This window comes from Sciurus carolinensis, chromosome 7 (assembly GCF_902686445.1).
Source record: "Sciurus carolinensis chromosome 7, mSciCar1.2, whole genome shotgun sequence".
NCBI lineage: Eukaryota > Metazoa > Chordata > Mammalia > Rodentia > Sciuridae > Sciurus > Sciurus carolinensis.
In genome coordinates this window covers 53,263,667-53,285,014 of record NC_062219.1, presented here as the reverse complement: position 1 = coordinate 53,285,014, position 21,348 = coordinate 53,263,667, and the positions used below count along the sequence as shown (strand labels likewise).

Sequence of the window (21,348 nt, the reverse complement as noted above, 5' to 3'; positions counted from 1 at the left end):
AAATCGCATTCAATATATCTATAAACATCCTATTAGTTTTGTTTCTCTGGAGAACCCTTACTAAAATATGAGCCAAATGAGAAAAAGCAAAGCCTATTTCTTTAGAGCCTGATATAGCAGGGCCATTAGCCACACCACTAGAATTTGGCAAAAACTTGAAGCCAGGCAGAGGGTGGGATGGCTTTATAGAAGAGGGAAGGCTTCTGATATGCCCTGATGGGAAATCTCTGGCATGAGGAAGCTGTAGGCAGGGCATCCCAGCAAGGGGTGCATAATTTGCTCTCTCTGGTTGGTCTTATGTGGCTAAAAATTAGAGAAGCTATTGGATATTAATCATGTTCTGGCTATTTTGTGCCAATCATTACGCAAGTTATCGTTTAGCTTTCTGGATTGTTGTTAGAGACAGTGATTTAGCTTCCCGCAAGTCTGACATATAGCAGGTTGGTTTCCTGTATTGTTTTTTATATATAAGGAGATGGGCTTCCTGGGCAGGATGCTGCAGGTTGTGGGTCAGAGCTCTATTTTTATATATGGTCTGGCATTATCTGTCATAGTCAGTCTCTTACCTTTCAGACAGACAGACAACTGTCTCTGGGCAGCTGACCTATTGCCCTCAAGGTGATCTCCAGTATTTCTAGAGAGACACTTTGGAAGATAGCTAATTCCTGTCGGCCACCTTGCCCAGAGTGTTGAAGAGCGCACCTGCTTAAGTGAGCACATCCCTCTTAGCTCGATGTGCCCAGATGGCGAGGACAGAAGGGGAGCGTAGCAGTGGAGCTCATGAGAAGTGGGCGGGTGGGGGAAAGCAGTGCTCAGTGGTTCTCAGCCAGGCTGTCAGAACCCTGGGGACAGCTCTGAACAAATACAGAAGCGGCAGCTCCCCACATCCCCAAATATGCTGACTTAATAAAGCAGGGATGGGCGTCAGTATCTCTTCAAACTTCCCAGGTGATTCTAAGGTGCATCCCAAATTGACAGCTAATGACCAAAATGAATAACCTTTGAGAGACACTTGGAGCAAATGTTTAGCAATTAGTGAGAATGAAATCAGGGCATGCAGCCAGGAAGCCTCCAATCTTTCAGTCTTGTGATGTTGAGCTTTAGAATTATAAAATGCAGACTGAAGCTAATCCAGAGGAGCAAACAGGCAAAGGTCACAGCTTGCGGCCCTGCCTAAACCCAAGGAGAATGCTGCAGCATCGAAACCTCAGGCAGAAGGAATAAATGATCATGCTTAGAACTGCTGTGCATCGACTGAGATGCTACCTATTCTGAGCAGTATTCTTTGTTTTTATTTTTAAACATTAAAAAAAAACCTTAAGTCCTCCTTTAAAATGCCAATTTATCATAACATTATTTTTCATGTATTTTACATGATAGGTACATGTGTTTTCAATCTATGGAAATTCAGTCATTTTCCACGTACTTTAAACAGAATAATCGAATTTTGACTGTATAAACTCTGAAACCTCAAAAAATTGCACACACACTCCCCACACTTTGTATCTATTTTTTTATTTCTAGTCGTTTCTAAAATTTCCTGTGTACCATTTGTCTGAACTTGATGCAACACCACCCCCTGGTGGACATCTCTAGACAAGGTCTCATATTTGCTTAAACTTGAGAGTTTTTAATAGACTACTGAATTCATGGCACCTCTGTGCTTCCAGCAGAATGTTCATTTTGAATAAAATCATATGCAAAAGCTCAATGAACAAAGATGTCAAATCATAGATTTCTCTTCTCTTTCCCACATTTTCATGGCCAACTCCATATCTCCCCCAGAATATCTAAAATAGAATTTATTATCACTAAACTTAAGACATTGCCCCCAAAATTAAAATTAAATTCATTTCTTCTCAATATTCCCCACCTTGATGAATAGCACCTCCTTTCACATCCACCCAAGCCAAAAGACTTCCTGAGGATTCACAGTACACACGGATCCATTAAAGGATCTGGGTCAAAAGTCAGGTTACATTTATTTAACTCAGAAATTCCCAAACTCACTTTGTGACACACATTCCCCTCCTCCTCCATACTTTTTAAAGCCTGAAAAATACTTTTTGGCTTTATTTCATTCAGAATGATTATTCCATCTCAATTAGTAAATTAGCTCTTTGGCTGTATGTATTATTCAATCTTCAAAAATGCTGAGGCAAAGTGAACCATACAGTCTGGCTGTCAATCATGTGTGGTAATGAAACACACAACCCTTGGGTGATGGGCCCCAGGCAGTTACTGAACTGATGCCATATCCATGGGCAACCGCATCTGTCTTCCACCACCATTACCAGCAGAGAGGAGGGAGAGGTTGCCAAGTCCTAACAGTAATCATGCTTTGTCTTCAGTTAAATGTACCAACTCTGCAGTGGATGATCACCATGTCATTTTATTTAGAGGGATTATAATGCTCACTTGGCTATAACCTAGGAGGATCGTGTGCAGCTCTGCAATCAACAATGACTTGTTTTCCATACATTATCTCCTCTTGTGGATTTATGAGCCAAAAGATATCAAAATCCCTGTAACTTCTGACTTTCATGTAAATCAGCATAAATCCTTGAATATCAGTTCCAAAAATGATCTTAGCCTACAGAACAAGTACTTTTTAAACAAAAATAGTTCGGTGCCCTGTGTCGTTAGTGGTAGACTTCCTAAGTCTATGGATACATGCTGCATCCTTTCTAATTTTAAAAACAAAGAAGGTCTAATTAAGCTTTGATGCAATTGAAAAGTTATTTGAACCTGTTCTGGAGTTTAAATTGTGCTTTGATCAATAGTCTCTGGGGCTATTTGCTGTCTTTTTGTGTCATCTATAACTTTGATGTAGGAGATGGGATCCTGAGGGCCTGGACACACTCACTGACCAGTCTGGTGGCCTCCAGAGCAGAGCCCCAGTGCACCGAAATGCCCCCACTCCCGTGGCCATAGTGGTGAACCACAGGCAACCTCCGTCCCCCCTGGGCTAGGAGCTCTTTCTGCAGCCGCACACCCGGCCTGACGGGCCTCAAGCCCACCTTCTCCTTTATGATGAAGGCTCTGTGGAGGGAAGGTTCCAGCGCACAACATCGGGAGAAAATATGTCTGCTAATTTCTGCATCTGGGGACAAATTCCAGTCTCCTTTTTGCCTAGTTCCACCCAGGGTTACATGGGATGCACCAGGGTAAATATATGTCAGCCCGCTTCCATCTCGGATAAAATGCTTCACCCAGGGGGCCTGAACTTGGAGCACTTGGCCCCTCACAGGGGAAATCGTTGAGTCTCCTGCAAGTTGTTGGCTTCCCAGGCCCGAACAGTTGACCACGATGTCAAAGGACGGCTGAAGCTGCCACAGGTTTTCCACTCGTCTGGTGAGTAGCAGACCTCCACTTTCCTTTACCCTGGAAAGAAGAGACCACCAGGTGAGCCCCAGTAGCCACCTGCTCAATCACTTCCAGGAAATGGACAGAAACACGGGAACAAAAGAGATGCAATGATCTGATGGACAAACATGACAGCTTCAAATCATAGCCATTGACAGTTGGACACCTTACATCTTGGAAACCAGGGATTCCCATGGTTGATTTTAAGTGAAAACCTATTTCGAAAAATACACAACAAAGGAAATTATGTGCCTTGCCATTTTTACATTTTGTAGAGTTCCTATGTCATTCTAGATGCAAAATAAATACCAAGCTGATCTGGTATTTTAAATACCCATTTGTTGTTTATACCATATTTAACACCTAAATTTACTGCCTTTGAACATTTTAGCTCATATTGTTAGCTCTTGTATGTCCCTTGGTATTAGTCTGCCCTCCTTCATTAGAGGGTTGGTACTAGTGTCACATATACCCTCTCCTACCCACCTTTATGTTTACAGGGATGTCGGCACAAGAGGAACACAAAATATTTGCAGTTGATGAACTTAATGACAATTGTGGTCAGTAATTTTTTGAACCAAACATATCAATAATGGAAAGAAAGAGTTCATCCAGGTCCTATGATCCTTTTTAAACTGTGGTGACATACACATGACATGAAATTGACCATTTCTAAGTACACGAGTCAGTGGCACTAAGCACATGCATCTGTGCATCCATCACCACCATCTATCACAGAACTTTGTTCACTTTGCAGAATGGAAACTCTGTAGCCATTAAGCAATAACCCCCTGTAATCTTGTCATCTTAATCTTAATCCTTCATAATCCTATAATCTTATTCATAGGTCCCTTGTAGAATATAGAAGATTTAATATAAAAGACTCTCAGCAGTTCTGTTCACAGATTCAGGTTGAATATCTAGAAGTGAGGCAATGCTAAGAGGGACAAAGGGAGGGGTGAGGCACAGTGTCCTTCCTCAAGGACTGACAGTGTAAATAACTGGCAGAAGGAAGTTCTAAACACACACACACACGCACGCACGCACACACACACACACACCTTCCATTGGTTCTCTTTCTCTGGAGAATCCTGACAAATACAAAGGAATCCTCTCTCTACAACTGCAACAATTCCAGCACATTCCAGGGAGAATCTGGGAAGAGATGCTACCGGCAACAGAAGCCCAGGGCTTATTCTCTCCTCCTGCTCTTGAGATAGCAGAAGCAGCCTTGCCAGCACTTCTGAACACCACCTGTCCTCGAGGTCAGATGAACAGGTTTCATGAGATGGAAAGCATAAGAAAAGACAGAGACTTCCACGGCACAAAGAAGACATGGCTGAAACCATGGTGAATGGTGGCGTGATTTGACCACTGACTTTAATAGAGGCAGAAGGGAGTCTTTTGAAGTGATTCCAGTGTTCTGTTCCCAGTTCCTGGTTAGAAAGTTCAACTGAAACTTGTACCAAGAGCTGTAGGAAACTGGCCCTCTGACACCTGTCCCCATTTCCAGAAAATGCCACAAGTTGATGAGGGTGGCACATTGCTGCCCAAGTGCGCCACAGACCCTGACCCCAGCAGCTCAGCTTCCTTCTCTGTAAAATAGCGGCTTATGTCAGTGGGTTCCAACTTCTCCTCAGCGGACCTGTCTCCATCTCCTCAGTTTTCACACTCCCACCCTCACAGAGACCTCTGAAGTATCTCCATGGAGCCACCTGAAGAACAGTTCGAAAACTCTGGATTAGATTTGTTTATTATTCAACAAATATTTGCAGAGCACTCTGCCAGGTTGGTGGGGCTAAAAGGCCACCTCTTGCTCTAAGATGCTCTGAACCTGCCGTATGCTTCCCTTTCAACACAAGCATCTCCAGCACCAGTGCCCCAAACAGCAGCATTTAATTAAATTCTAGTCACTGGCATTTTTACCCTATACATCCTCCTTTGTTATTTGAAAATCTGTGACACAGTGTGTTCTTAACCTGAGAAAGCCAAAGGAAAGAATCTGGCCAAAACCCACCCTTCACAGCCACAGAGAGTGAATAAAGCCTTTGGTGTGACTAAAAGTGGTTACAAGTGGGAAGAATGAGGCCAGGGCTTTGTTTTTATCTATTTTTTTATTTTGTTTAGTTTTGTTTTAGTAAAAAAGCTCATAGATAAAAGTACTTGATATAGCAAATTCTATGGGCACAGGTTTTCGTTTATCTCAGCGGAACAGTTTGGGGACTTAGGTGGATCTTTAAGTGTTTAATGATACATGAATATTTTCAAAGGTAAAGTGGCTCTGCAAAGCTTTTTTTCCCCTAACACTAGAATAGAAAGAAAAGTAAATTGGGATTTTTGTGACGATACTGAACAACACATTGCCATGTGTTTACAAGTCTTTTAAAAAGCAGACAACAAGAAAAAGTGTTTAAGGAAGGGTGGAGAGGAGATCTACCCTTTAGCTCCTCAAATTCTCTGAGCTGTAATCCTTCCTCCATAATGTGGGAATAATAATACTTCAGAGGCTCATTGTGAAAATTAAATGAGACACCATCTGGAGAAGTTCTGACACAATGCGTAACACATTGCAGTTGTTCAATAGAGATTTTTTATAAAGAAAAATAAAGGGCTTGGGGCTTTGTTATGCTGCTGTAAAACATAGGACCTACTGTGCCAACTCTGAGGATGTCAGACCTTGGCAACTACACATGGTCTAGGTTTAATTTTGACATTGGATTTTTAAAAATCCATCTTGGTTGATCATTATTTGGATGTTATTTTGGTTTTGCTCCTATTTCAACAGATTATAGATCCCAGGGCTGATGTTTGTACTTGACGTTCTGTGCTCTAGTCATTCTGATTAGAATTCAGAATTATTGTCCTCATTCAGGGAAATAAGAGACCTTATCAGTCTTGGGACTGAAGCAAATTTCTTAAAGTCACTGGATTTGTTTCCTTAACTATAAGCTAGGGGTAAGAGTATACTGTTCATAGAGTTGCTATGATATATAAGAATTCAATAAATGCAAATGTCTTTCTCTTCTATATCAATGGTCCCCTGCTGGAAGCTGCTGATGAAAGACTCCCTGGAGACTCCCTGGATGGTCAGGCGGATGGGCTATTGGAAGCCCCTGTCAAACTTGATGTGCAGGGTCCCTCCCAGACCTTGTATCCCAGGAAACCTCCTGAATATGTGCAGAGACTGGTCATCTCTACGCAGTTGCAGTGATGACCAGTGATGACCAATCATTATTAAGCATTTCACCAGCACATAGGAGGAAACTATGCTAACTTAGCTGACCAGGAATCTAAAAGGTGGCTTTCATAACCAGGTAAGGTAGCTATTCTGGAAGTTTGGCCTGACATGGTTGGGGGATATAAGAAGCTCAGTGACTTTCCTCTCGGGGTGTCCTGCAACTAAGCAAAACCCCATCCTAGAGAGAGAGAATACTATTATTCCATCCTCCCATAAGGAAATACAAGCTTGGTTTATTAAATAGCCCCAGCCCACTGTCTTCACCCTAAAACATAAAAGTGCCCATTTTTGCAAAGCCTAACAGTCAGTCTTCTGCTGCATGGGGTCAGCCTGATCATGCATGAGATAGGAGGTGACAGGCAAGGACCTTCCCTCCACTGCCTGGAAGTTTCAGAAAAGAGGGAGATTGAGTTGGTTGTGGCCAACAGGATGGACTCAGTAAGTGCTTCTCTCTCTTTCTCTCTCTCTCCCCTCCCACCATCCCATCTCCCACCTCAATCTCCTCTGTGCTCTTGGGACTAAAGGTAATTCCCCCCTCCCCCCTCCCATTCCTTGCCCTGGTGAGCAGGGAATCCCTGGTGGCACTGAGCAGGAGGCAGGGTTCTGGTGTGAAGGCAACCTTGGGGACAGTGGGGACTGCACAGAGGAACACAGACCTTCCAGCCTAGGTGTCACCGCCAAGGCACAGCTAAACCAGCAGAGCCAGCACCGTGCAATGGAACACACAGGCTGGGACCCATTCATTGGCTGAAACTAACTGTTTTGGAACTTAATGAATAGAAAGTGGACAAAAATTGTTTTTGTTACTTAAAATTTTGGAGAGGCCCAGGGCTTCTACAGTCAAAGGTAGACATTTTAACAGACTGCACCTGATTTTGAGAATATTATACACATAGGCCTCAGGGGTACGCAAAAATAAAGTGAAAACTCCCTCCTAAGGACCTAAGCCCAAGCTGGGGAGAGAAGGTTGCTCCTCTGCAGACCAGAGGCTTGGGAAACTGCCCCGTGGCTCAGCCCAGGAGGAGGGAGGGTGGCGCCATGCCCTTCCCCAGCTGGCCTCTCAGGCCCGCTCAGCATCCTGCCTGAGAGATTGAGGGCACCCGTGCTTAGAGAATTGTTGAGGCCCCAGCAGGGCTGCTTGAAGCCAGGGCTTCAGAGCTGGAGGGGAACATTCCTCTCCATCCTCACAAGAAGCCAGCTCCACGCTGACCCCAGGAAGGACTGGCACCTACCAAGGTGCCTCTGTATCCTCAAGTTGGTTGTAATGTGGAAAACAGCAAGGTTTCAAGTCACTGTGCGAAGATGGGTTGGAGAGGGGAGGTGAGGACCACTGAGGGACTTGGAAGTCACTGCTGAAGACACAGAAAGATGCAAAGATGGCCAGCGCCAAGATCAAGGACTGAGATGGAGGATGGGAAGGGCAGGGCGGACTCTCTGAATTACTCATGTGACAACCACATTATATGTAGTCATGTCGGCATGTAATGTAAATGTACAATTAGATGTCGTGAATTTTTAAAATTACTCCTTGCTTCCAACCTGAAGAATAACACTTTATGAATAGTGATCAGAAGATTAAAAATGTTAAGCCTATTGATCCGAAACCAAGAAAACTAATTTAAGATCTCAGTTTGCAAACAATATTATGCATACAGATTTACAGAGGAAACAAACACTGCGTCTTTAAGGCGACACTTAATGTAGCTGTGCTCAACATTCCTTCTCATAGTTGGAATTTTTAAGTGTATTTTAAGTTCACAATGCAACTAAATGTGCATGGTGTCATTTTAACCCAACCAGCTTACCTCATCTGCTGATCATAGTCCTCACTTGTCCCTTGCTTGTCCTCACTTGTCCCTTCTCCAATAAAATAAATCATATTCAATTTCACACTTCTCTGAATGCACGTCCTGGCCTCGTCTGCTGTGCACTCACGTTGAACACTTCAAAACCCCATTCAGGCACAGCACAGCCTCTAGTGCCTTCAAGGAAGAGGACTCCAATGAGGCCCAGGGCTTCTACAGCCAGGATGGTCATGGAGGGGAGTGGCCACGCACCCCTGGTCCATCTAGCAGGTGGGGGAAGAAATTCACCTCTGCAGTTGAAGAGGTTCGTTTGCTACAGAAGCCCTAATGCAAGTCCCAGGTTACTGCACCCCACAGAGCCTTCATCTATTACCTGGGAGCCTTATGGTTCATGAGAAAAAATAAACATTGTCCTTTATCTATCTTCTTGCATAATGCCCTCTCACCCCCTTCTTACCTAATCAGGGACAAAGGGAAGTGCTCCCCTGGGGCCTTTTGCCTCCAATTGCACTAGGGCCTGGGGCAGGCGGGTGGGAAGGGGAAGGACATCCCTAGGGGGAAGAAATGCCTAGGGCACTGGAAAGGAAGGCTGCGCTCTGGCTGCTTAGTTTGTACGGAGCAGGAGGAATGGGGGTGCAGCACTGGAAGAGACCTTTGCAAGTCAGACGGGTATAAGGCTGGGACGACCTATCTGGCTGTCGAGGTACAGTAGGGATACATACTTCTACGTAGCTGTGGAGGGAGTCACAGGGGTCAGGGCAGATGAGAGAACAGAGCATACAGAAGAAGAAGACGGGAGACAGAGCGTTCTCCCAGAGAAAGTAACAGAGAGGCCTTATCAGAGAGTAGGAGGGAGATGTGGCCCACGCTGTGGTCAGCACAGGCCTCAGAAAGCGACGCGCCAAGTGGCAAGCTCCCAGGACAGGAAACAGTCACCCTGCTTTCTGGATGGCATCAAAGGCAGGATGAATCTGGTCCTTGCAGGATAATTTATTTAGTTTGACTGCCTAGTGGAAGACTTACTGCTGCTATGATTCATTTCCTGAACAGAGCAAGTTAAAAAGCAGCAGAATACGACTCCACTGTCCAAAGATATAAAATATGACCTGCGTGGGTGACTAAACCTCTGTGGGTATTTTGTTTGTTGGTTTGTTCTGGAAATTAAAGGGCATTGTTTGAGCAGACGATGCTCTCTTCTATTCTTTGAAAAACACTAAAAAAATCTAAGTTGTAATAAAATATACATTTCCTGGAGTGGATATAATTTCAAGAGGACTGTGCTGAGGTAGAAACCATTGCTGTGTGGCTTGCCAAGTGAAATGCTCATTTTCGAGTCAGAACACTGAAAGCTAAACACTTACATTGTGTGGAAGAGGCGTAGGAGGCAACAGAATAGACTCTGAGTGTGAGGAACAGGCAGGATTGTGCAGCTGCCCATCTGTGTCTGGCCCCGGGAGGCATGTGGTGGTAGCCCATGGAGGGAGCCCCCGCCGCCCCGACCCTCACCACCACCTGCCCTGCCTCCCAAGGAGGAAATCCTCACATGAATGCTTGTCTTGGGCCAAGAGTCCCTGCCCTGCAAAGCCTCCCCTGGAACCAAATGGGACAATGTGGCCTTCTTCCTCCACCAGGTTGGCCATCTGGTCAGATGCCAGGCATGTACACATTCCAAAAGTAAGAAACAATACAAAATTCAAAATGCTTCTGGCCCTGACCATTTCAGATCAGGGATATTCAACCTGTACACAGACTTGGGGACCAAAAGAGCCTATTTTTCACAACACTCCATCTGCCTGCAATGTCCAGGCTAAATGAAAAAGAGATTTATTGATGTGTCTTAAAAAAGACACTCTTGATGTGTTTCCTAACTAGAAACAGGAAATCCAAAATGCAAATTCAAGGTATGAAGGGCTGAACTTAGTAAGGAAGCAATTACATAATTTGGATGAACCGTCAATTTTAGAGATTTTACTCATGACAAAAGAAAATAATGAACCCTATTTTTTTTTACTGCAAGTGAGAAAAAATTCAAAGATAAATTCTAATAAGTATAAGATATTCTCATCCAAAGAACTAAAGTAAATCATATGATGTTATAACTGAAAAGTAGTCTCCAAATTTCTCCAGGTTACAGCTCAGGAAACTAAGACACTGTTTGCTTTTACCAGGGAGTTGGAAGGAGAGGGGACAAATGGGACACAGGCATCACAGTGCATGCTATAAACACAGAAAACACGTTACTAAGTGCATGGTGTGAACTTGGTCCTAGTGACTAAAACACTGTCTTCAGACTGTTTTACAAATCTCCAGACATTTGTGAGTAACAAGACACAATGTAAAAGAACCCAAGGGGACCCAGAGAATTCCCAGCGCGTTTGCTGAATAGCTATGCATTTACTTATGGGGGTGACAGATAAAGTCAGCTTCCCCAGAGCCATTTCAACCCACCTTTTCTCCAACCACCGGAGGTAGGCAGAGGTTTCACATTTCAGGGTTGTAAAAGCCTGACCAAACACATGCTGAGGGAATTTCTTCAGCTCTGCCTTTGTCATCTTTCGAAATCCCAGAACCACATCAGCCCAGAATGGCACTTCTTCAGTAGGAATGCTCCGAAATATCTGCCAACTAAAACATAGTAAATGGAAATTTTTCCTGAAATTTTGCAAAAAAGTTATTTCCAGTAAACCCTGTGACATCCTCTAAATCATTCAAACAATTTTCTTTCTATAAACACAAAGAGAAAAGATCTATTCTTCCATTCTCTTGGGTTCAGATAGTGAAGTAACTAAATTTCAAATGGTCATGGTCAGAAGAATAAGATATTTTAGAAGTAATCTTCCAGGCAGAGGGTTTAGCTCAGTGGCAGAGATCCTGGGTTCAATCCTTAGCACCACAGATAAATCAACAATAAAAAAAAGTATCCTTTGAAGATTGAACTTAATCACTTTTTCTAAAATGCTTTCACCCAGATTTTCTTTACTCATGAGCATGCTTTTTAAAATTTTTTTTAAATTTTTTTTTAGTTGTAAGTGAACACAATACCTTTATTTTATTTATTTCTATGTGGTGCTGAGGATCGAACACAGTGCTTCACATGTGCTACTAGTACTCTACCACTGAGCCACCCTAGCCCCATGAGCATGCTTTCTTGAAGAAAGGTTTTTCTGTTGTGCACAATGCTTTACTAAGCAAAACGTCAAATTTTAAACCTTGCCAGGCATGGTTTGCATGCCTGTAATTCCGGTGGCTCAGGAGGCTGAGGCGGGAGGATTGCAAGTTCAAAGCCAGTCTCAGCAAAAGTGAGGCACCAAGCAACTCAGTGAGACCCCATCTCTAAATAAAATACAAAATAGGGCTGGGGATGTGGCTCAGTGGTCGAGTACTCCTGAGTTCAATCCCCAGTAAATTCCACCCCCCCAAAAAGTTTAAAGGCTAGCCTCAATTTTGAAAAAGATATCTAAATTGGAATAACTTGCAGCCCTTACTTCCTGCACACTCTACGAGTACAAATTATGAGTTAATTTTAGGTCAATCAAGTTTAGCTCTAGGACTATCGAGAAGCCCGGAGTTGTCATTAGGAGTCCTGGTGGGTCACAGCGTGGTTAGGGCCAATGAGCCTGGAATAATATTTGTTGCTAACAAGAAGCTTGAAATAGTGCTACACATAGCTGCCCCACATAAATTTACATTTATAAATATTGGATTTTTTTCCATCAGTAAATGCAACCATCTTTGCTCTAAAACAGCAAAGAAATATAAACTTAGTGCTAATGATGGGGTCATTCATGTACTAGAATTCCTATCTGTACATAATGCAGTCAAAGCAGTTCTCAAGGGAGTATGTAAATGAGGCTTCCTGAGTGGCCACACACTGGTCCTCCCCCTGTGTCATTCTTCATACTCCCTCTGGACTAGAAAGCCCTCTCCCACACCTCCACCACCATCTGTAGGCCAGACACACAGAGGGCTATACCTCTAAACTTGCTCTCTCTCCTGAGCTCCAAAACCAGACGTAGACTCATGCTCAGGTCACTTACTTACTCCTCGCTGGGTTAATGTACTCAGAGAGCCCTCTCTCTCTCTCTCTCTCTCTCTCACACACACACACATACACACGCACACACGCATACACGCACACACTCTCTCCCCAGTGTTTCCCCATTCAGAAAGTGGCACCTATCCACATGAATCCTTACACCAGAAACCCGGAATCATCCTTGATTTTCCCCTCACCCACCGCATGCCATCAACTATCAAATCCCACCATATTTCCAAAGTATTCTCAAACCTATTTACGCTCTGTCCCTGTTACCAAACTTAATCTATCCTACCATCATCAATCTTCCCACAAATCCATTCTCCAAACTACAGATCAGATACTTTATTTATTTATTGGTACCAAGGATTAAACCCAGGAGCGCTTAACCACTGAGCCACATCCCCAGATTCTCTTTCTTTTTTTTTTTTTTTTTTGAGACATGGTCTTGTTAAGTTGCTTAGGGCCTCTCTAAATTGTTGAGATTGACTTTGAATTTATAATCCTCCTGCCTTAGCCTCCTGAGCCGCTGGGATCACAGGCATACACCACCATTGCCTGGTCAGATAAAATACTTTTGAAATGCAAATACTATTGGTTATTTCAATGTGTAAAATCCTTCCGTGACTCCCCGTTGCCCTGGACTTTCTTCAGTACCTCCAGCACAAGACGCAGGTCTGTGTGTGCTGTTCCCTCTACCTGGAAGGCTCTCTCTCTCTCCCATCTTGTCTCTGCCTCATTCACCTCTAAACATCACCAGACTAACTTAACACTCATTCTGAGGGCCCCAGACAAATCTCTTTTTTTCTGCATTGTTTGTTTTACCTTCCCAGAGCAAATCTCTTCTCCAGATATATGCTTTCATGGTTTATGTCTTCTGCACTCTTATTTTTGCCCACTCATATCTCATTTTAACTCATTGAACTTAATATATTCTCTGATGATCATAAGCTGTATGAGGGCAGAACTGTATCTGTCTTACTTAAAAATCCACTTTACTCATATTTATTAAGCATCTACTATATGCCAAGCACCAAATTGCTTATTGCTATGTCCCCAATATCTAGGAAAACACTTGGTACTGGTGATTGCTGAATAAGGTGATTTCACCTTATTCTGAAGGAATGAATACATGAATAGGCTATATATGTATACCAAAGATGCACAGTTCATTTGTAAAGTCTTACCCTTGAAAGGACATAAGAATTGTGGATGTGGTTGTTTCCAAAAAGTACCGAGAGTCAAAGTTTGTGAATTGGGCTGTGTTCATATTAGTTTTGGACAAAAATAAAGTATGACCATAACTCCTGAGAATAATTTTTCTATGTGGCTCATTGACTGATTCTGGAGAAGAAACAATCCAGAGCTTGATAGAGAAGCAAAAGCTGCAACTCTGGATAGGAGCTTCTGGAAAATTAGTGATGTTGGCATCATCTTGGCATTTCTATGGTGAGAGCAGGCAAGAAGAGGAAAAGGGTAGAAATCCTCCCAACAGAGGTGTCTACACAGAAGAAAATGTCAGTGAGAAACCTGACATCAAAAGAAGAGATGGGCAATTTTTTTCAACAGTCCTAATGGTACAAAGATGTAATGGTTTTGAGAATTAATAAAGGTCTTTGCCCTTCTGAAGGTTGCAGGGCATGAACTGTGTCTGTCCCATAGGACAACACAGACACATGTCTTCTGCCACACAATGACATTAAAAAGGATAGAAATTAAAAGGGATGGCGACCTTCATTTAGGAAGATATTGAAAGACATTGTCATATGTACAATGCTTAGTTTGTGTTAGAAATGTTAGATAGGATTCATTTTCAAACTTTCATTTAATTATGCATGTCTCCTAAAATCAGATATTCAAAATCAAATAGAAATATGCTGATTATTTCAGAAATGCTTTTTTTTCCCCCCAAATAGCTCTTGGAAAGGAAATTTCAGTGACTGACAAAATTAGCTCCTTTGTAACATCTCAGTCTCCAAGGACACCAAATAAATAAGATATCACTTTACCTTCTGTTTCTATAGACATTCCAGTATCACACCTGTTTGCTTTCTATCAGGGATACCATCCCCATATAACCCAAACCCAGGGTTTACCTGCTATATGGACTTTCTGGTTTTGTTTCTGGTTTGGAAGGTTTTGTTCGTTTGTTTGGTGGAGAGTTTTTTTGGGGGGCTGGGGTTTGGGGGAGGCATATTTCCAAACCACTGCCTATCCCCTGAGGAAACTCAAAAAAACCTTTGTGAAGAGAAACTGATAATTGTCACTTATTGTTAAAAAAAATCTAATACTATAACTTGTCTTTCTCGAGTTCCTTTGAGTGAAGCCTAGAATGTTCTTTCTAAATCCTCCTACTCTTTCTAAATCCTCAGCACTCTGCTCACAGCAAAGATTCAATAAATATTTTGTCAAAACTCTAATATCTGCCCAGATTATTCTCAATTCTAAAATAACTTCATGTTCTTTCTCTTACCCCGACACCAGATGAACACCAGCATCTGCCGCTTCTGCAGAACAGGCGATTGTAGACAGGTGATCGAAGGTCTCTCTAAACCACTGCTTCAGGGTGTGAATAGGCGTGTCTGTAGTCATGGAGAAAAGCAGTGAAGAACAGAAAGGAAAATGATGATTAGCAGCAACATTCTGATAAGCTCCTTTCTAGAAAGTGGGGAGGGGAAACAGGGAGCCAGGGAGAAGCACTAGTAAAGTACCCCATGGTGGTGGAGGATGGGTCAGTGACCAGAGGACAAAAACAAGTGTCCAGTGTAGGCACAGAGAGCCAGCACAATCCAGAGGACAGAAACTCCAACTGTGACTGAGTATCAGGACATCTGATTCCTTTGGAAGGCTGACGAGGGAATGCCCAGGATCAGGTCAGAGACCAGGGAACAGTAATTGCAAGGGGCCACTACCAATAGCCACAGAAGACATGTGGACACTGAGGCAAAGAGGATATTGGGTGGGTTCCACTTAAAGAGGGGTCCCTGGAAATCATGGAATAGATGGAAAGACCCTTGGAGACATCATGCTCCTTAGTAAAAGCCCCAGTAAAAGGTTAAGGAGGACAAATCAGTCACAGGATTTTTTAAATATTCACTTGTTATAGAACTAATAAATATTTATTTAATAGTGGATCTATGGGCCTGGAGTTGTGGCTCAGTGGTAGAGTACTTGCCTAGCATGTGTGAGGCACTGGGTTGGATTCCCAGCACCACATATAAATACACAAATTAAATGAAGGTCCATCAACAACTAAAAAATACTTTTAAAAAAATAGTGGATTTACCCTGTCTTCATTAAACATATGCCTATGTGAACTCGATACTGTATTCCAAGATTGCAGACGGGGTTGCTGGTTTAAAAATAGCAAGAAATAAATGATAAGCTGCAGAGAGAACTATGGTAGACCTCATTATGGCTTGGATCTTAAATGTCCCCCAAAGGCTCATCTGTGAAAGTCTTTGTGGGGTGATTGGATCAGAAGCAGCCTGACCTCATGAATGGATTAATCCATTTACGGATTCATAGGTTAATGGGTTTGGTGGGAGAGGCTTTGATATAAAAGCAAGTTCTTTCTGCTGCCTGCCCTCCTTGAGGTGAGCAGCTCCATCATGTGGCTCTCTGTCAAGATACTTTTTGCTTTGTCACAGGTCCAAAGTGATGGGGCCAAGCAACCATGGACTGAAACCATGAGCTAAAATTAAAAATTTTCTGCATTTAAAGTTGATTATCTCAGATATTTTGTCACAGTGATGGAAATCTTACTAACACAGACCTCAGTTGAAGTATCCCCAATGATTGATGCCAATGTGGAGAGCTTCTGTGGAAAGGAGTCTCCCCTTCCCATCCCAAACCTTAAAAAACAAAATGGCGACAGAGATTCACTTGTGCAGAGGTTATCCCAAAAGAACAGACAATTCCAATTGAACAAGGGTGAGCAAACCTGATAATCTGACTCAAATTCAAGTGTTGGTAAACGAAACTCTAGCTGGAGTGGCAGGAATAAGAGCAAATGCTGATAGAATCCAACTGTGCACCAAGCTCTATTCTGAATGCTTTGTTTAATTCTCATAATAATCCCATGGAATAGGTATGGTCCCCATATGGTATTGACATTTGTGTGTACAGGAGATATTTACTACTGGGGCTGATGTGAATGGTGTTTAGGGAAGAATCCCAAAGAAAAGACCAAAGTTTTTTTATCTAGCAGTACTAGAGAAAGACCCTGGCGCAGAAACCCAGACATCCCAGCCAAAGAGACAACTCGGGCCTCAGTAGTCTGGAGGAATTCTCAGACGAGCTTCCTTCTTTGAAGATTATTCCATGACTACCAGGCCTGGTGCAAGCAAGAGGGCTCCGGAAAATGCATACGACTTCTATAGTCATAAGACCGACCCCTCTTGTGAACTAGGGGCTGCAAACTAGGCTCCTGCGTTTGTTATCTGTGAGGCAGCTCCCAGGGGTGTAGTGTCATGTGTCGACAGAGAGTTCCTAGACCTATAACAACAAGGCCACTGTCTTCCCCACTACTAGCAAAAGATGGGTTGATTCTCTGTTAGGTGAAACGGGTGTCCGGACCAGGAAATGCCAAATGCAGGCAAAGGGATGACTTTCGGAAAAGAGGAGTGGAGAGGAAAACATGTAAACCAGATGCTAAGGCCTATCTCTTTTCCCTCACCTTCTAGAAGGCTAGTACTCAGGTCTTCACCTTTCCCAGGCAGAAGACTGGAAGCCTCTTTTCTGGGGAATATGACCCACTGAAGAATAAAGACTTAAAGATAACTACCTCAGAACTTCCCCAACTAAATGTCTCTGTCTTCTCACTCCAGTGAGGCTCACTGGATGAGCCCTGTGCAATCCCTGAGAATCCCCTCCTGCTATTTTGAGTCCTACCCATAAACTGTCCATGAAAAGGAGAACATCAAACAGAAAAATCTGACTTGAAGCCAACAAAAACTACTCAGGGAGAAAAAATTTTAAAACCATTATGAGTATCTTCAGAAAGATAAGATATTGCAACCATATACCACAAATGGGTAGCAAAGGAAAATTCAGAGAACAAAAAGAGTGCTGGAATATTAAACATGTTATAGTAGAAATTAAAAAAAATCAATAGTAAGGTAAAAGGTAAACTTGAGAAAATCTTCTAGAAATTAAGTAAAATAAAAAGAGAGGAAGATAGAAACAGGGATGGGGGGAATAAAAGAATTGGAGACCAAGGGCAGGAGGCTCCCTAATAGCAATTCCAGAAAGAGGCAAAGTCATCAAAGGGGGGCAAATTAACAATTGAGTAACTGAAAGACTGCACTATGGACTGAAAAATATGAGCTTCAGGATTAAAAGGACAGGGAAATTTTCACATTCCAAATTGCTGAGTTTTAATTGTTATGGTTTGGATGTGAGGTGTCCCCCAAAAGCTCATGTGTGAGACAATGCAAGAAGGTTTAGAGGAGAAATGATTGGGTTATGAGACCCTTAATTAAGCACCTTCGGGGATTAATTGAGTGGTATTTGAAGGCAGGTGGGGTATGACTGAAGAAGGTGGGACATTGGCGGCATGGATTTGGGGTATTTGTTTTTATTTGTCCGGGAGATTTCTTTTCTCTCTCTCTCTCTCTCTCTCTCTCTCTCTCTCTCTCTCTTTCTCTCTCTCTCTCTCTGCTTTCTGATCATCATGTGAGCTGCTTCCCTCTGCCACATTCTTCCTCCATGCTGTTCTACCTCGCCTGGAGATCCGAGGAATGGAGCCTGCTATCCAGGGACTGAGGCCTCTGAAACCGTGAGCCCTCAAACTTTTCCTCCTCTACAATTGTTCTTGCAGGTCTTTCGGTCACAGCAGCCAAAAAGCTGACTAAAACAGAAATCAATCGTATAAACTATTTGACTTCTTAAATGATGTGCATAGATAACTTTGATAAAAAATAAAAGGGAAAAAAAGAGAGGTGAGGAAAAGGAAACTGAGTATGAACCTCATTAGCTGCAAAGTGATTTGGGTTTCTAATGATAATTCCCCCCCCCTCTTTCTCTCATTTCTCATGAAGAAAACAGAATGGAAAAGAAGCATGAACATGTGCAAAAATTAGTGCATCTTCAGGCCTAAATCTATATTACTTTTATACTGGCTTAGAAGCTAGGAGAATTTGAGTCCTGTTACAGGTCGTTTCTGAATTGATGATCACTACTTGTATCAGTGTCAAGACTTAGAATCACAACTGTGCAGTTTCTAGTGCTACTCATTGACTAGCTCTGCTCTCCATCTTCTAGGAACCTTGTTGAATTGCATCTCCTGGTGTCCTGCAGAGGGGTGGGGAGACATGAATAACTCTGCCAATGAGCTGTCATGAGAAATCAAAGTCACTTCCTGGCTAGTGTTTGATCACAGAGGTAAGACCCTCTGGAGCTCTGGAGCTCCGATGTATAGGTACTAAGGACAATCAGGGTGATGTCTAGGCTATTAGTTTAGGTCCCTGGGATGCATTGAACCCTCGCTGAGGCTCAGTGGAGACTCAGTGTAAGCTGCTGAGATTCAGAGATTGTTTTATTCTGCTGAGTAACTGAGCTCTTCCCAACAGATGAACAAATAGGACATTGAAATAGCACAAGACACTGACATACACAGCTAGACTTGTTGGTGGACAGAATTCCATGAACTTCCTTCATATCTGACTAAGGAGCTGAAGTCCCTCTCTCACCTGGATAAATATGAGGAATAAGCATCCCAGCCGCCACGTCACTGGTGGTATCAGGAGTAAACTTGTCTGAGATGACTGTAATGGAGCATCCGGGAACCAATTTGGAAATGCACACGGCAGTAGAAAGCCCTATCACGCCTGCTCCAATGACTGCAATCCGCACTGTGTCCATGGGCCTGCGAGGAGGGAAATGAGGGCTGCACACCTGTTTGTTGGATTATTCTATTCAGATGAAGTTTGGTCCTGAGGGGTCTTTCCCTTGTTCAGCAGTCTTTCATAATAAGACCTTTCTGATTGGTGTTTCTTGTGGGATAAAGTAAAAATACCTGTAAACTCTCTTTCCATTAAAAAATGGGGTCTGGACAATGAAGTGTCTATGGACATTTAGATAGTAGTGTAAAATTAGCCTGGGTTTGCCTTCAGCACACACCAGGCTGTGTCTGGGAGTAGATTTCTGCTCATTCTGCCCTTTCCTGAACCATGGTCCCTTATGGGAAGACCAGGGAAGGTTGGTGAGGTCAGCAAGGCAGGAAAAACAACAAAGTTTCCGTCTCTGCTCCCAGAATCCCATCCCATCCCCAGGAGCCCTCATGAGAGGGCAAGACTCCACAGCAATTTAGAACTCAACTCTTGTCCTTTGTAGATTTGTTTTGAATGAAAATGACATTACAGGAACTCATCACCTCCTCTCCCACTCTTCACTCCTCCTAGAAAACCACCCTCTCTCACCCTTCACTGGAAATGCAGGAGGCCCACATTCCACAGCCTGGGCCGGGCATCCTGAGGCTGGTGCTAAAGAATGGCTGAGTGTCCAGCACCTTCTCACCCTGGCCCTGGGCCGCAGGAGTCCATGGCACCATGCTTCCCATCAGCCTCTCTGCCTGCCTTGGCTTCCCTGTTCCTCTAACCATTTCTGCTCCTGCTGTTTATCTCTCTGTCAGGCTCAGCTTCAGACTCCAGAAATGGAAAAAGCAATTGTTCCAGTTGATCATTGCCACCCCTCTTGGGCACGTCCTGTCACCAAGCATGCTGATCAGTCTAAATCAGCCTCTAAAGTTTCCCTTGGCATAATCGCCCTTCTCTGTCCAAAGAGAAATGGCTGGGGTATCTGGTCACATGACACAAACCATGGCTACCTCAGATAGAGGCTCACATTTACTCAGGAGGGGCTGTGGGCAGAGCAATATTTGTGAGACCCTGCTGTCTCTCCTGGCTTTGAAGGTCTCTCACACTATGACCGTTTAAAGCCTACATGAGGTCGGTTTAAAGCCAATGAGGTTAATTGGGTGTCCATACATGTCCAAGGTCATCAGTCAGCTTCAGATGTGGGCTGGCCAAGAAGGAGAAGGACTGCCAGAGCAGAGGGAGAGCCTAGGCAGTGCAGCAGGAAAGGCGAGGCACGTAGCCCTATGCTTGTTTTCGGAAGCAGGAGGCAGTCGCCTATGCCCTGACCAGCTTTGCTATTTCACACTGGCACCCCCATCCAGCAACTTTCTCAAAATAGCTCTAACAAATTAAGAGGGAAAAGTCATCTGTGGCTAAGGATAGCGAGCTGCCAGAGGGGAGAGGAGTGAGCCAGCAAGATAGGGCGTGTCCTGGTACAGTAACCCTTCAATCCCTGTCCCCTGACCCCCGACTAAGACACAGCCCCAAACTCAGGGTGTGGACAGAATGGACCCCGAGCCAGAAGCAGGAAGATTCAAGTACCTGTCTCTGAAAAGCAGCCTTTCAGCCCACTGAAGGCTCTGGCACCAAAACTTGTTTTCCAGCGACTGCTTGGTCTAGAGCCCTGAGACACAGAGGGAAAGCAAAACTGCTTCCCATTGGGGAATTTATTAAGGACATGCCTTCTAATCTTACTTGCCATTGGTCCATGTAACTGGGTGTTACTGATTCCCCAGGAGAAACGAGCAGGTGACCTCATCCTGCAAGCTCCGCAGAGCTGAGTCTCTGCCAAGACCCCAGGGGGATGGTCCACCCTCAGCAGCCCCTCCTGTCTGGTTCACAAGCCCTCCGTCTCACCACCAGCCTGAGATTCTGCAAGCTGATTGATGTGTGTGGTAAATAACGGGCGGCCTGTGCAGCTTCCAGCAGGCTCCAGCCAGAAGCAAACACCCCTTATCTCACTGGGCTGCCCAGAGGTGGCCGCCATCTCCCACGGGGTGCCTGGCTCTGCTAGTCAGCAGTGGAGGGAGATGTGAGCAGGGGGTG

The 21,348-nt window shown here is 43.8% G+C and overlaps 1 protein-coding gene across 3 annotated transcripts; it reads right to left on the bottom strand.

Annotated features, from left to right (window-relative positions):
* Positions 1-1,296: 1,296 nt before the first annotated feature.
* Positions 1,297-20,939, bottom strand: Ddo (D-aspartate oxidase). Of its 3 annotated transcripts, none has more exons than XM_047558136.1 (5): positions 20,845-20,927; positions 19,138-19,334; positions 14,919-15,027; positions 10,858-11,034; positions 1,297-3,384 (listed from the first exon to the last, which is right to left on the bottom strand). In XM_047558136.1, exons 2-5 carry the CDS (start codon positions 19,307-19,309, stop codon positions 2,817-2,819), a joined length of 1,026 nt encoding a protein of 341 aa, XP_047414092.1. In that variant the 5' UTR covers positions 19,310-19,334; positions 20,845-20,927; the 3' UTR covers positions 1,297-2,816. The 3 variants fall into 3 exon arrangements, with proteins under 3 accessions (XP_047414092.1, XP_047414093.1, XP_047414091.1); XM_047558135.1 differs by having other exon boundaries at positions 1,300-3,384; positions 19,138-19,313; positions 20,845-20,938; XM_047558137.1 differs by lacking the exon at positions 19,138-19,334 and having other exon boundaries at positions 1,299-3,384; positions 20,845-20,939.
* Between the last annotated feature and the right edge of the window lie 409 nt (positions 20,940-21,348).